At 43.4% G+C, this 15,074-nt stretch overlaps 1 protein-coding gene across 1 annotated transcript in view; it reads left to right on the top strand.

The window, feature by feature from the left end:
* The window catches only part of HAPLN3 (hyaluronan and proteoglycan link protein 3), a 75,936-nt gene extending 61,289 nt beyond the window's left edge, over positions 1–14,647 (top strand). Inside the window, exons 4-5 of the mRNA XM_040342405.1 lie at positions 6,752–7,054; positions 13,368–14,647. Of these exons, the coding sequence (XP_040198339.1) occupies positions 6,752–7,054; positions 13,368–13,651 (587 nt within the window). The 3' untranslated portion in view covers positions 13,652–14,647. The remainder of the gene's footprint in view (positions 1–6,751; positions 7,055–13,367) is intronic.
* The last annotated feature ends 427 nt before the right edge of the window (positions 14,648–15,074 follow it).

Here is a 15,074-nt window from a genome sequence, read left to right as displayed (position 1 = left end):
AGATGCAAGAGCCCCTGAGGGACCCCAGAAGACGAGGATCGGGGCCACTCTGTGCAAAACGAACTGCACAGTGGAGGTAAGTATGACATGTTTGTTATTTAAAAAACAAAAACAAAAAAACAAACAAAGTTTTAGTATCACTTTAACCTTTACAATCACTTGCGATGTGGAAAACGCACAGGAATCGCTGCAAATCTCACACCGCATCAGTGTGAACCAGGACTTAATAAAATTGTGTCATAAACACATAAAATATGCATGCACATTCATTTTTGGTGCGTTTTCCTGCATGACAACCGACACTACTTCCTAGCAACATTAACACATCCCAAAAACATTGAAAACACATAAAAAAAGAAGAAAGCAAAACATGCCAGAAAAAAGGGCCTCAAAAACGCATCAGCCGCACATGCGTAGATGTGAACCTAACTCGCAAAATTAGCTGAGCTGCGAAAGCGAGTGGACTGCAAATGCGCGGTTGAGGAGGGAGGACGGGGGAGGGCTCAGTTGTGGGTTTCTGGGACCAGGCATCTGGCGCTGGGTGCATCCCCCCACCTGCAGGATGGATTGGGGACAGCGGCGGCCATTTTTTTGGGGGATGGAGCACAGCATTTTAATATATTGGGGACACTTTGGTGCATGGGGACATTTTGGGGGTAATGTGTGTACAGGAGAACTTACCCTTTAATAAGTAAACTTGCACAATTATCGTGGCCAGACTGAATATTCTGTTTTCCCATGAAGGTCCGTCATAACGGCTTCTGATCACAAAATAATAACCACTGTCTGTCTGTTGCCATGGCGCTGATGTCAACCTTTTGTATAGTTCTCTAGTTGCTTTTCTCCACCGGGTTTCCTTGTCAGGATGCAGAAATAGATTGGCAGACCTTTCCCCTCTCATTTGTTCTTGTTAAAATGACCTGAGTTTTGTTAATGAGTTTTTAGACTGGTGCCAGGTAGTAAGTTGCCGGTTATCCAGAGATTTTACAGATAGAGGGGATCAAAGCCAGAGCCCCAGTTCTACAAGGATAATGTGCTGCACACTTAGGGGTCTATTTATAAAACAATATATATATATATATATATATATATATATATATATATATATATATATATATAAAAAGGATTCACCCAGCTATCACAAATTCTTACCATGTTTTGTCTAATACAGAGATTTCTTACGATTGTTAGCCCCATCTAGTGGCCATAATGTAGCATTTCTTCTGAAATACATCCATCAGGAAATACCACACTATGGCCACTAGATGGAGCCAACATTAATAGGAAATCTCTGTAATAAGCAAAATATGGTCAGAATTCAAAAAGATGTTTCATTGTGACATTCATCCAGAATTTCTTTTTTTTATAAATAACCCCCATAGCCACTTTTGTGTTCAAAATATGCACTTTATGGCTAACTTCACCTCTTGGTCCATGTTTCACGTTACGTCCATATGTAACCACTTGCCAGCCAGGCTTTTTTCTGGCAATTTTTCTTTACAAGTTTAAATCAGTATTTTTGGCTAGAAAATTACTTATAACCTCCAAACATTGTACTTTTTTTTTTTCTTTTTTAGCAGGGACCCTAGGGGATCAAATGGGAATTTTTTATGTCACATGATATTTATGCAGCCGTTTTGCAAAAGCTATTTTTTGGGGGGAAAAATATACACTTTAATGAAAAAATAATGTATATACTCGCCGAGTTTTTCAGCACATCAACACTGACTGTGGTTGCAGGAAAGAAAATAGCTCCATCTAGGGCCGGCTTTACATGCAAAAAAACACACTTAGGTGGATTCAGAAAGACTGCCTTAACTTTGCGGTGGCGTAGTGTATCGTGTTTACACTACGCCGCCGTAAGCTAGCGAGGCAAGTACATGATTCACAAAGTACTTGCCTGCTAAGTTACGGCGGCGTAGTGTAAATGCGGCGGGCATAAGCGCGCCTAATTCAAAATAGGCTGAGGGGGAGTGTTTTATGTTAATATGGGTTGACCTGACGTGATTGACGTTTTTTAAGAACAGCGCATGCGCTGTCCGTGTACATATCCCAGTGTGCATTGCGGCTAAGTACGCCGCACGGACGTATTGGTTTCGACGTGGACGTAAATTACGTCCAGCCCTATTCACGGACGACTTACGCAAACAACGTAAAATTTTCAAATTTCGACGCGGGAAAGACGGCCATACTTAACATTACTAGTCCAGCTATTTGATGGAATAACTATACACCTGAAAATGCCTTACGTAAACGGCGTATCTGTACTGCGTAGGCCGGGCGTACGTTCGTGAATCGGCGTATCTAGTGATTTACATATTCTACGCCGACCGCAATGGAAGCGCCACCTAGCGGCCAGCCTAAAAATTACACTTTAAGATACGACGGTGTAAGACACTTACGCCGCTCATATCTTAGCCTAACTTAAGTGTATCTGGTTACCAGAATACGCTTAAATTTGCGTCGGCGCAGATTCAGACTTAGGCTGGCGTATCTACTGATACGCCGGCCTAAGTCTTTCTGAATCTAGCTAACTGTATGCATTTTGGTACGGTGCCATGCCATTATTTGTTAATGGCACTTCTACATACCTTACCAATGCACCTGCTATGACTTGCACCACAACATATGGTATAATGCAATACAGTAAAACCTTGGATTGCGAGCATAATTCCTTCCGGAAGCATGCTTGTAATCCAAAGCACTTGTATATCAAAGCAAATTTCCCCATAAGAAATAATGGAAACTCAAATGATTCGTTCCACAACCATTTATTCACAAGTTTTAACCATTTATTCACAATAGTTTTTCCGATGGAATTCTGCTCAAGCTTGGCTTGCACACACACAAAAGTTCTCGGAACTTTCGAGCATTAAGAACGCGGTGATGTACAACACTACGACAAGGCGAGAAAATAAGTTCAATGCTTCCGAGCATGCATCAAATTGTTTCCGAGCATGCTTCAAATTGTTTCCGAGCATGCTTCAAATTATTTCCGAGCATGCTTCAAATTGTTTCCGAGCATTCATGTTTTTTTTCCCGTTGGAATTCCATACAGACAAACGGATTTCCCGATAGGAATTTTTTCCCTCTGAAAAATTGAGAACCTGCTCTCTTATCTAAGTCCGTCGGAAATTCCAATGGAAAAAGTCCACATGGGGCATACACACGATCAGAATATCAGATGAAAAGCTCCCATCGGAAATTCCGACCGTGTGTCCGTGGCATTAATGTAGCTAAATGTTGTACCTTCAATAAATGTAACCATATTGCTACACTTAGAGGCGCCTCCCTTCTCTTTTATACTCAGATGTTACATGACGCTACTTGTATATCAAGACACCGCTTGTTTATCAAGTCAAATGTATTTATAAATGTTGCATGTCCTGCAAAACGCTCTCAAACCAAGTTACTCTCAAACCAAGGTTTTACTGAAGTGAAAGTTATGGGACACTATATTACAAAAATACTTCAAGCACCCATTTTGTTGCAATAGGCATCCCATCAAATGAACAGAATGCCGTACCCCAATGCACAGCATGACGCACTTTAAAACAACAATGTGACTTAAAGAGGAGTTCCACCTAAAAATGGACCTCCGCTTAACCCACTCCTCGCCCCCCTTACATGCCACATTTGGCATGTAATTTTTTTGGGGGGGGGGAGTGGGGGCTTCAGGAGAAGGGGACTTCCTGTCCCACTTCCTCCTTCCGCCGAGGGGCTGGAAAGGCGATTAGCTTAATCGCCTTTTTACAGCCCCTCACTGTAGGCGAGCGCCTGTCCAATCGGACGGCGCCGCTCGCGCATGCGCACTGCCGCTCGCGCATGCGCAGTGGGTGCCCGACCCTGAATTCGAAAGCTGTCACTGCCGGGTGCCCACACTAAGAATGAAGACGCCGGCCGGCGAGGGGGGGCGAGGAGCGGAGCCCCGGCCGGCGCGTCGCTGGACCCGTGGAGCAGGTAAGTGTCTGTTTATTAAAAGCCAGCAGCTACACTTTTTGTAGCTGCTGACTTTTAATAAACTTAAAAAAACGGTGGAAAACCCCTCTAAGCCTAATAATAATAATAATAAATGCTCTCCATAGCGTGTGCAAAAGCCACAAATTCCATGGAGCTTTTCTAGAAGTAGCCACTAGATGTCACTGTCTACAAATATATATTCAATAGACCTAATAGTAATAATCTATCCTCCTTCCCCAGGTCTGGATACACATTAAAAGAAATAGATGTCATTAAACATAATCATTAACCAACATTACCTATTTAAATGTTTATTCCTCATTAAAATATTTTGTTTTTACAAAATAACAATGAGTGTTTAATTAGGGAAGGGGGGTGTATGACAAATACTGAACATCGGGGGACCATAATGAATTGTTTCTTTCTGACCCAACACTGTTAATTGTAGAAATTATGTTACATGAAAAAAAAAAAAAAAAAAAAAAATTAATATACAAGGATGTTATATTAATACTCTGTAGTGGAGGGTATGTGGAGAAAACCTATTATGGGGGAACAAGGGGAAGGTTTTTAAGGTTCTTTGTTAGAGGTGTGATCCCATTACTCCGTCATTGTTCCAGTGATTTGGTGTGTGTGCTAGAGATGTTACGCCATATACTGTATCTGCCCCCCCTTCAGCTCATGAACTTCACTAATGGCTAATATTGAGGTACAGGTACCCTAGTGGTGCACCCCCAAAAGGGTAAAGCTAATAAAGTGTTAATCTAAATTAGGGGTGTCCAAGCTTTCAAAACAAAGGGCCAGATTACTGTCCTTCAGACTTTAGGAAGGACAGAATGTGGCCAGTGGCAGTAGAAAATTTCTCAGGCTGGGTGGTCATTGGGAGTAAAAAAAATTACATAGCACCTGTGGTCAGTAGGAGAAATACTAGTGCCCCATCCTTGGTAGTAGTGGAAAGATTAGTGCCCCATCCTTGGTAGTAGTGGACAGATTAGTGCCCCATCCTTGGTAGTAGTGGAGAGATTAGTGCCCCATTCTTGGTAGTAGTGGAAAGATTAGTGCCCCATCCTTGGTACTAGTGGGAAGAATAGTGTCCCATCCTTGGTATTAGTGGAAAGAATAGTGTCCCATCCTTGGTACTAGTGGGAAGAATAGTGCCCCATTATTGGTACTAGTGGGAAGAATAGTGTCCCATCCGTGGTACTAGTGGGAAGAATAGTGTCCCATCCTTGGTACTAGTGGGAAGAATAGTGTCCCACCCTTGGTCCTAGTGGAACGAATAGTGTCCCATCCTTGGTACTAGTGTGAAGAATAGTGTCCCATCCTTGGTACTAGTGGGAAGAATAGTGTCCCATCCTTGGTATTAGTGGAAAGAATAGTGTCCCATCCTTGGTAATAGTGGGAAGAATAGTGTCCCACCCTTGGTCCTAGTGGAACGAATAGTGTCCCATCCTTGGTACTAGTGTGAAGAATAGTGTCCCATCCTTGGTACTAGTGGGAAGAATAGTGTCCCATCCTTGGTATTAGTGGAAAGAATAGTGTCCCATCCTTGGTACTGGTGGGAAGAATAGTGTCCCATCCTTGGTACTAGTGGGAAGAATAGTGCGCCATCCTTGGTACTAGTGGGAATAATTGTGTCCCATCCTTGGTACTAGTGGGAATAATAGTTCCCCCATCCTTGGTACTAGTGGGAAGTATAGTGTCCCATCCTTGGTACTTGCGGGAAGAATAGTTCCCCATCCTTGGTAATAGTGGGAAGAATAGTTCCCCATCCTTGGTACTGGTGGGAAAAATAGTGTCCCATCCTTGGTACTAGTGTGAAGAATAGTGCCCCATCCTTGGTAATAGTGGGAAGAATAGTGTCTCATCCTTGGTACTAGTGGGAAGAATAGTGCCCCATCCTTGGTAATAGTGGGAAGAATAGTTCCCCATCCTTGGTACTAGTGGGAAGAATAGTGCCCCATCCTTGGTATTAGTGGGAAGAATAGTGTCCCATCCTTGGTACTAGTGGGAAGAATAGTGCACCATCATTCATGTCAGTGAGAGAAACTGTACCCCCATCATTGAGGTCAGTGAAAGGAATAATGCCCCACAATTGGGAGGAATATTGCCCCTTCAGTGGGGTCAGTGGAAGGAATAATCCCCCATTGTTGGTGTCAGTGGGACGAATAGTGCCTCGTTTTTGGTGTCATTGGAAGGAATAATGACTAATTTAAGCAGGAGGAATAGCGCCCCAAGCCTGAATAAATGCAAGCGGAGACCACTGATCTAGATCAACGGTTCTTAAACTTTTTAAGACCAGGACCTGGTAAATTCTTCTAAAAACTTTCATGTCCCAACAGTAAAGAATTAATTTAATGAAGGTACAACATTTACCAACATATTGCTACACTTAGAGGCGCCTCTCTTCTTTTTTATACTCTGTAGCTCCTGCTGGATTTTGCTTCTTACCCCCTTGTAGAGGCTTCCATTTGTGGATGGACATTTTATGGTTACACAACCTGGTCACATTTCTATAATCTTTTTATATGGACTATAAACTGAAGGACTTATGAATAAATGGTTGTGGAATGAATCATTTGAGTTTCCATTATTTCTTATGGGGAAATTTGCTTTGATATACAAGTGCTTTGGATTACAAGCATGTTTCTGTAACGAATTATGCTCTCAAACCAAGGTATTACTGTATAGAATGGTCTGGTCATATTTACTGGATAAACAAAGACATGGTTCATACAGTTGTGAAGTTTGTAATGATTTTTTTTTGCTGATCAAATGTTTCTTTGTCCAGGTGTTGTATTTCCCTATCAGCCTCACCATGGGCGCTACCAGCTCAATTTCCACGAAGCTAAAAAAGCCTGTGAAGGACAAGACGCTATGATGGCTTCATTTGAACAACTTTTTAGAGCCTGGGAGGAGGGTTTGGACTGGTGCAATGCTGGATGGGTAATGGACGGTACTGTTCAGTACCCCATCACTTTACCCAGAGAACCCTGTGGTGGAAAGGACACTGCTCCGGGGGTGAGGAACTACGGAGAACGTCACAAGCACCTGCACAGATTTGATGTTTTCTGCTTTTCTTCTGCTTTAAAAGGTAAGATGCAAAAAGAAAAAACAATATATATATTGTTAGTATTCAGCTAGTATATATATATATATATATATATATATATATATATATATATATATATATATATATATAGATATCTCTAAATATAGATCTATATATAGATATATATATACTGTAGATATATATATATATATATATATATATATATACTAGCTGAATACCCGGCGTTGCCCGGTCTTCCTATCCTAACCTTTTGGGGATGAAAATCATAGCAATATAAATATACCCATCTTTTATATAAGGGTGTAGGTAAGGGTTAATTTAACTGTCATATATTTTTATTTGGCATATAAGTAATATGTTTTTATTTAAAAGTAAGTTCTAAAATAATATGTTTTTTTTTTACAAAAAAAACCCCACAAATGAACATAATGTACCTGGAATGTTCTTACATTTGCTTAGGCACATATGAATGCTTATGTTGGAGAAAGTTTCCATCTGTTGATATGATATGCTCAGGCTTCTGGTTGGAGGTTCAGAGTCGAGTTTTGCATATTTTATTCTTAGACTGGTTAAATAAAGAAGTCAAGTTGCACCTGAGGTGGCACTGATGAGGTGGCACTTATGGGCACAGATCAAATGTCACTTAAAGGGGTTGTAAAGGTAAAAGATTTTTCACCTTCATGCATTCTTTTGCCACTCTGCACAGTGGTGGCAAGTATGACATATTTGTTATGGTATGGCACGAGTCACGTTAAGGAGGAACTTCACCCCCTTACCGATTTCACTGGGTTAAACCTAAAAAATACTCACCCCTCTTCTCACTCGCCCTTCCCATTCCCCCCCCCCCCCCCATCTTTCTCTGGAGCCCTTCCGCCACTACCTCCAGATGTAGAACACATATATACCCTGATGATGTGCATATGCTGCTGTGTGTCATCAGGGGGTCAGCTGCAAGAACCAGAAAAAGGCAGCCTGCCCCCTGATATTCCATGGGGCATGCTTAGTAGAGACTTTCCTGGCATCCATGATGTGGGTTTCCCAGGAGGCTGTAGGCTACTTCATACATCATTCTCACCTTGGTGAGAATCCAGGAAGTGTTGAGGAGGGCTTCAAGAAAAAGTCTGATTCTGAGAGAGGAATAGGGTAGGGCTGAGATGACACAAAGTGGGTTGGGAGAGTGAAGGTCCACTTTAAAGTAGTTCTAAATTCAAGTTTGTTTCTACCGTAAATCCATATTTCAGTTAAAAGAAAGTTTTCCCATGCACTGGGGCTGTGCTTTTACTGCATGGGTTAACCGCTCTTTTCTGTCTAGGGGATTGGAAAACATGTAGCTGTACTTACCTAATCCTTCGGTCCTTCCTGCACAAGAAGACCAGTCCCTGTGGCTCCTGCCCCCCCAATGGTCTAGTGGACTTGTGCAGTTGACTGTTCCTGACATCATTACGCCCATAGACCTGCTTTGGACATGAGGTCATCAGGAACAGTCCACCACTATATCATGGCGGAGCGCCATTTGCCAGTGGAGCATAGGATTAGGTGAGTATACAGTTTCCTTTTTTCCCTAGACAAAAACGAACAGTTGACCTGTGCAGTGTGGATGGGAAACCTTTTTTTTTTTGCCCAGAGTTGCGTTATCTGCATTAAGGTGAAAAAAAAATATATGCACTACCTAATCTACCTGTTCTACCCCCCCCCCCCCCCATCATTGGCGGCTGGTGCTCAAAATTTTTGGGGGGTCGCAAACAAACTGAAAAAACCCCATCAATTGCAGCCACTGTGCCATCAAACGCAGTCACTGTGCCATCAAACGCAGCCACTGTACCCATAAATTGCCACCACTGTGCCCATCAAATGCAGCCACTGTGCCCATCAATTGCTGATGCTGTGCCCATCAATTTCTGCCAGTGTGCCCATCAATTGCCGCTACTGTGCCCCATCAGATGCTGCCGGTGTGCCCATCAATTGCTGCTACTGTGCCCATCAATTGCCACTACTGTGCCCCATCAGATGCTGCCAGTGTGCCCCATCAGATGCTGCCAGTGTGCCCCATCAGATGCCGCCAGTGTGCCCCATCAGATGCTGCCCAGCACTTACCAGTCTTGGAGCTGGTCTACGGTGGTCTCCTGCACGTCCTCCATTTCTTCTTCCGTCCTCTCTCAGGAGTCCAATCACAGCACCTGATGTTTCAGCCAATCAGGTGACCGGTAACAGACACAGCCACCTGATTGGCTGAGAGGCTGATTCAGTGTTAGCAAAGCAAATTCCTTTGAGTGATTAGAGAAGCCCATCATGGCGCCCGCTGATCACTGTTTTGGGCACCAATTAGAGCCTATGGTGTAATTCAGGTGCCCGGCGCCCGAAAAGGGTCGGACACCTGAATAGGGCGTGTCAGCAGAGACCATAGTTAGAGTCATGTATTGCATGAATCTATCTACGGTGAGAGAGCAGTGCAGAAGAGAGGGGGTGGCGTTCCTGCGCCCTTTATGAACGCACTGCCCTCCATCCCTAAACGCTTACCTGACTTAGTCACCGATCCAGCGCTGTCCTGGCTGCTGCCCCGCTTTCTTCTCTTCCTGCTTTCAGGAGACAATAAGGGCAGTGGGAGCCATGGGCTCCTCTCCTGTCCGGCACACTCCTGGGAGGAGGAATCGGGGGCATAGCTTACCGCCACTATTATTTTATCCCTTAGCACCCGGCTTGCTAAAGGGGCACTCATTGAAGGAGTGGAAAGCGCCAGCGGGGGACCGTCAAAGAAAGGTAAACGACCGCTCTATGCAATATTGAGAGCAGGTAAATAATATCTTTTTATTTTAAGAAAAAAAAATCTTTAGAATCACTTTAAATTATCCTCAATACTTCATATTTACCTGACCCTGCCAAAAACAAAAAGGAACTTGATATTTTTTAAGCCCTAAGCCCAATAAACAAAGAAGGTAATCATACAAAAATCACTGTACATTCCCTTTAATCGTATTCAGTTTTGGTTATTTGCCTACTGGTGAAACATAGGCTGATTGATGTATTCCTATATTTTCTTTCTATATAAATCAGCTTTTATTTTTAGCTCGGTGGTGCATTACGGGAAATCCACAAATAGTTTATTACAAGAGCCTCATTTGTACCTGCAAGCATCTCTTACAGAGTTTGTTTTTTATGTCAGTAATGCAAGGTTTTAATAATTCTTAATAAAAAGAAGCTTTCACTTATGTTGTAGTGAAAATAAATGAAACATAAGGTACCGTATATACTCGAGTATAAGCCGACCCGAATATAAGCCGAGGCACCTAATTAATTTTACCACAAAAAACTGGGAAAACGTATTAATTCAAGTATAAGCCTAGGGTGAGAAATGCAGCAGCTACTGTAAGTGGAAAAGAGGGTCAACAATGCCCATTTGCAGCCTCACGTGCCCATTTGCAGCTTCACTGTACCCATTTGCAGCCTCACGTGCCCATTTGCAGCCTCACTGTGCCCATTTGCAGCCTCACTGTGCCCATATGCATGCCTCACTGTGGCCATCTGCAGCCTCATGTCCTGATCTCGAGCTTTGACATCTTCAGCGGCCATCCAGTTTAACAAAGCCCCACCTCCTCCTTGTCCTCGTCCGTGACGGAACACTGTTTCAGTTTACCAGCAGTGAGTCAGTGTTCCACCTATCACGGACGAGGACGAGAAGGAGGCGGGGCTTTGTTACACTGCACGGCCGCCGACTGCAGTTAGGACTGCATGTCACAGCTCGAGATCACGTACCTGAGGCTGCAGATGGGCACAGTGAGGCAGGGAGACTTGAGTATAAGCCGAGAGGGTCTTTTTCAGCACAAAAAAATGTGCTGAAAAACTGCCTAATGCCACGTACACACGGTTGAAAATTCCACCAGCAAAAGTCAGGCCCCGTACACACGGCCGAGGAACTCGACGTGCCAAGCACGTCGAGTTCCTCGTCGAGTTCTGGGATGAAGCCGCCGAGGAGCTCGGCGGGCCGCCTTCTCCCATAGAACAACGAGAAAATAGAGAACATGTTCTCTATTTTCTCGTCGAGCTCCTCGGCGGCTCCATCGAGCCAAAACTGTACAGACGACAGAGTTTCTCGGCAGAATCCGGGTTTTGACCGAGTTTCTCGGTGAATTCTGCCGAGAAACTCTGTCGTGTGTACGGGGCCTCAGATGTAAGCTTTTGGTCGGAAATTCCGTCTGTGTGTAAGCTCCATCAGACCTTTGCTGTCGGAATTTCGGCCAGCAAAAGATTGAGAGCAGGTTGTCTATTTCTCAGACGGAAAAAAAAATCAGATCGGAAATTCTAACGCACAAAATTGCTCGGAAACAATTCGACGCATGCTCGGAAGCATTGAACTTCTTTTTCTCAGCTCGTCTTGGTGTTGTATGTCACAGCGTTCTTGACGGTCGAAAGTTCAGAGAACTTTTGTGTGACTGTGTGTATGCAAGCCAAGCTTGAGCGGAATTCTGTCGGAAAAACCATCCAAGATTTTTCCGAAGGAAAATCCGATTGTGTCATTATACTTGAGTATATACGGTATATCTAGAACCAAAAGTAACAAAAAAATAAAAAACCCCATGAGGCTATTTTTTGGAATCTGTGTCCCATTGGGTGGAATTTGCTTCACTGCATCTGCTATCAACATAACAGGAAGTAAGAGGAAATCTCTCCAAAATGATGGAATGCCTTCAGTTGTCACTAGAAGAAGTATACTTACTGGAAGATTTCCTCTTTATTCCTAATTTGGTGGCAACTCTAAATGCTTGGGTTTCCATTAGGGTTGTCCCGATACTACTTTTTTAAGACTTAAGTACAAGTACAGATACTTTTTTTCAAGTACCCGCCGATACCGATTACTAATATTTTTTTTAATGTTATGTGACAGTGGCACATGTGTCAGTATTTTTTTTTTTACAATTTTCATTCTTTACTTTTTTTTGTTATGTTTTTTTTTTTTTTTACAGTGCTTTCTTTTTTTTTTAGAGGGGGGGGGGGGGGGGGTGGTGTCAGTGTGTTTTTTTATTTTCATTTTTTTATTATTTTTTACAATTCTTTTTTTTTTATAATTTATTGCAATTTTTTTTCTCTTTTTAAGCCGTGTTGGAGGGCTTTGGTGAGATATCAGGGGTCTTAACAGACCCCTGACATCTCACATTTGAGAAAGAGAAAGGGACTAAGGACACAGATTCCCCAGTCCCTTTCTCAGCAGCCTCAGCTGCACTGAAAATGAATGGACAGGAGACAGAAGCTCCTCTCCATTCATAAACTGAAGCATCATAAATACCAGTTACGATGTGATCACTGACTCTGTTCATTCGGAAAAGAAGAAGTCGGGTTTACCGGCTCCTACCTCCGGTCTCCATCCTGACAGATTGAGTACAGAGGGGGCGAAGAGCACATGGACGGGGACATGGAGCGCGGAGGGGGAGAGCAGCCCAATGGAGGGGAACACGGAGCATGGAGGGGGGACACGGAGTGGAGTGTGGACAGGGAGAGCAGCACAATGGAGGAGGACACGGAGCATGGAGGCGGGACACGGAGCGGAGCGCGGACGGGGAGAGCAGTACAATGGAGGGGGACACGGAGCATGGAGGAGGGACACGTAGCGGAGCGTGGACGGGGAGAGCAGCACAATGGAGGGGGACATGGAGCACGGAGGGGGGACACGGAGAAGCGGAGCACGGACGGGGAGAGTAGCACAATGGAGGGGGACACGGAGCACACAGGGGGGACACGGAGCGGAGCACAGACGGGGAGAGCAGCACAATGGAGGGGGACACGGAGGAGGGCAGCAGCAGTACGGAGGGGGCCTGGAGGAGGATACAGTCAGCGGTGATCAGTGTGGTTTTGGGGGAAGTTACAAGCACCGATCACCGCTGTATAAATTTCACTAAAGCAGCTGAAAAGGGGGGGGGGGGTCCGGGGAGAAGCTGTCAGGCTTTTTCTGAAATCTTTACAGGGAGATCAGTGTTTGTAAGTCCCCCGGCCGCACTGATCATCCCTGACTGTACAGGTATCGGGTAAAGCATCGGAGCTAAGGCCCGAGGCCAATGCTCGGTATCGGTATCGGGACAACCCTAGTTTCCATAATATTCAAATCCAAATGACTAGGAAAAATAGAGAGGTAAATCCCCACAGCAGGGACACAGTTGGCAATAAAAACTTGGTAAGGGTTTTAACCCATATTAGAACTCTATTCAAAGCTAAAAAGAAAATTGGTTGTACAAATACTTTAACCCAAAAACTTTCTTCCATTGAAAATGATAAACCTTGCACCTATCAATGCTAGACGTTTCTTCTTCTACCTATTGTTGAACCTGTTTTATTTCCTGTTCCACAGGTAGGGTTTACTTCCTAGAGCATCCTGACAAGCTCACGTTTTCTGAAGCCAAAGAAGCGTGTGAGCAAGATAACGCTAAGATCGCCAAACTTGGCCAGCTCTTTGCTGCATGGAAATTTCTGGACTTCGATCGCTGCGATGCTGGATGGCTGGATGATGGCAGTGTCCGATATCCCATTGCCTTCCCCCGACTTAACTGTGGACCTCCGGAACCCGGTGTTCGAAGCTTTGGATTTCCAGGAAAACACAAGAAATTTGGAGTATTTTGCTATAAAATGAGTTAAACACTCAAGGACAGTTTGAACATGTACCTAGAGAAGAACTTTTTTTTTGGGCCGGGTAACAAGGTGGACATATGGATAAAGGAGAGCCAATCTCTGCCAGGCAAATATGTCACCTACAGTGATGGCATCATAAAGACTTTTGTAAAAATAAGTCAGAGAGCTCCTTGAAGGCATATCGGCAATGTCATATAGTCAAATTTTATTGCATTTGTGTAAGGACTATTTCTCAAGTTGTTATATTTTATTTTTTTCTAAGGAATGTAAGGATAATACTAACGATGATGTAACAATACGACTTACCGTTCCCATAAAGTCTAGTATATAGACTATAAACACCACAACACAGAAGAGGTTGTGTGCATGAGGGGCCTTGTGTTTTTTTTTTTTTTTACTTAGGGTAAATATATTACAGCATGGAAGAATGATATTGACTGCTACAGAGTACAAGAGCCTTTCTCTACCTTTTCACCCTAGAGGAAACCCTAAGAAACCCCTAAAATAATTTTTTTAGGTCTCGGGAAACCCTTACTAAAACCAATTTATCAGGAGCCAATGTGGAAAATGCCCCTTCCTTTGGTGGTGAGTAGGAATAATGCAACCCTTACAGTGGTGGTCAGAATGCCACCCTTAGAGACAGCTAAAAAGGATAGTTGAGTCATGATGCTGGTTTTGCCAAGTAGCATTGGCCCTGCAGGCATCATCAGATGGGAGGTCAATCAGCCAAAGCAAAAGCAACCTCTAGGGTTCCACGGGACGCTGGTTGAAAATGGCTGCTGTACAATGCTGAACTATAAAGTATCTCTCAGTTCTACAGATCACCAGCAGAGGCACCATTCATTGTGACCTCAGAGAAAAGCACAGCCGATGTGCAAATGTTAGGCAGGCCAACAAGAGGAAAGATTTGTCTTTATGATTATTTTCTATTTATTGAGAAATACCTTTGCAATGATTCTTTTTTTATGATGTATGATACTGAATAAATCTTGGAAAAATCCACACTGTCTTCTATAGTTTTTCTGTGTTCAAAATAACACCATGGATAAACAGTCACATTTTTTTTCTAGTTTTTGACTCAGAGATGTAGGACAAGAACTTCTATCAGATTCTCATTGCTGTTTGTGTCCCTGATGACCTCCCGAATTGGGAAATCTGAATTCAGCAGAAAGAGTGTCAAATGGTCATCTTAGGAGTCCATAATTGTTTATTGTAGCAGGGAGGCAGCAAGGAGATAAAAAGGTACCTGGCGCATTTTGGGGGCCGACAATTCCCCTTAAGTAGAGCTAACACAGAATAAAATACTTTTGTTGCCAAATCATAATGCTCATTCACCTGTCATAAAAATTTACAACTGATAGAAGAATGGTTAGGATTAGGGATGAGTTTCGTGTTCGAGTCAAACTCATGTTCGACTCGAACATCGTGT

This window comes from Rana temporaria, chromosome 3, assembly GCF_905171775.1.
Source record: "Rana temporaria chromosome 3, aRanTem1.1, whole genome shotgun sequence".
Taxonomy (NCBI): Eukaryota; Metazoa; Chordata; class Amphibia; order Anura; family Ranidae; genus Rana; species Rana temporaria.
Note: the sequence above shows the minus strand (reverse complement) of the source record. Positions and strands in the feature narration are given on the sequence as shown.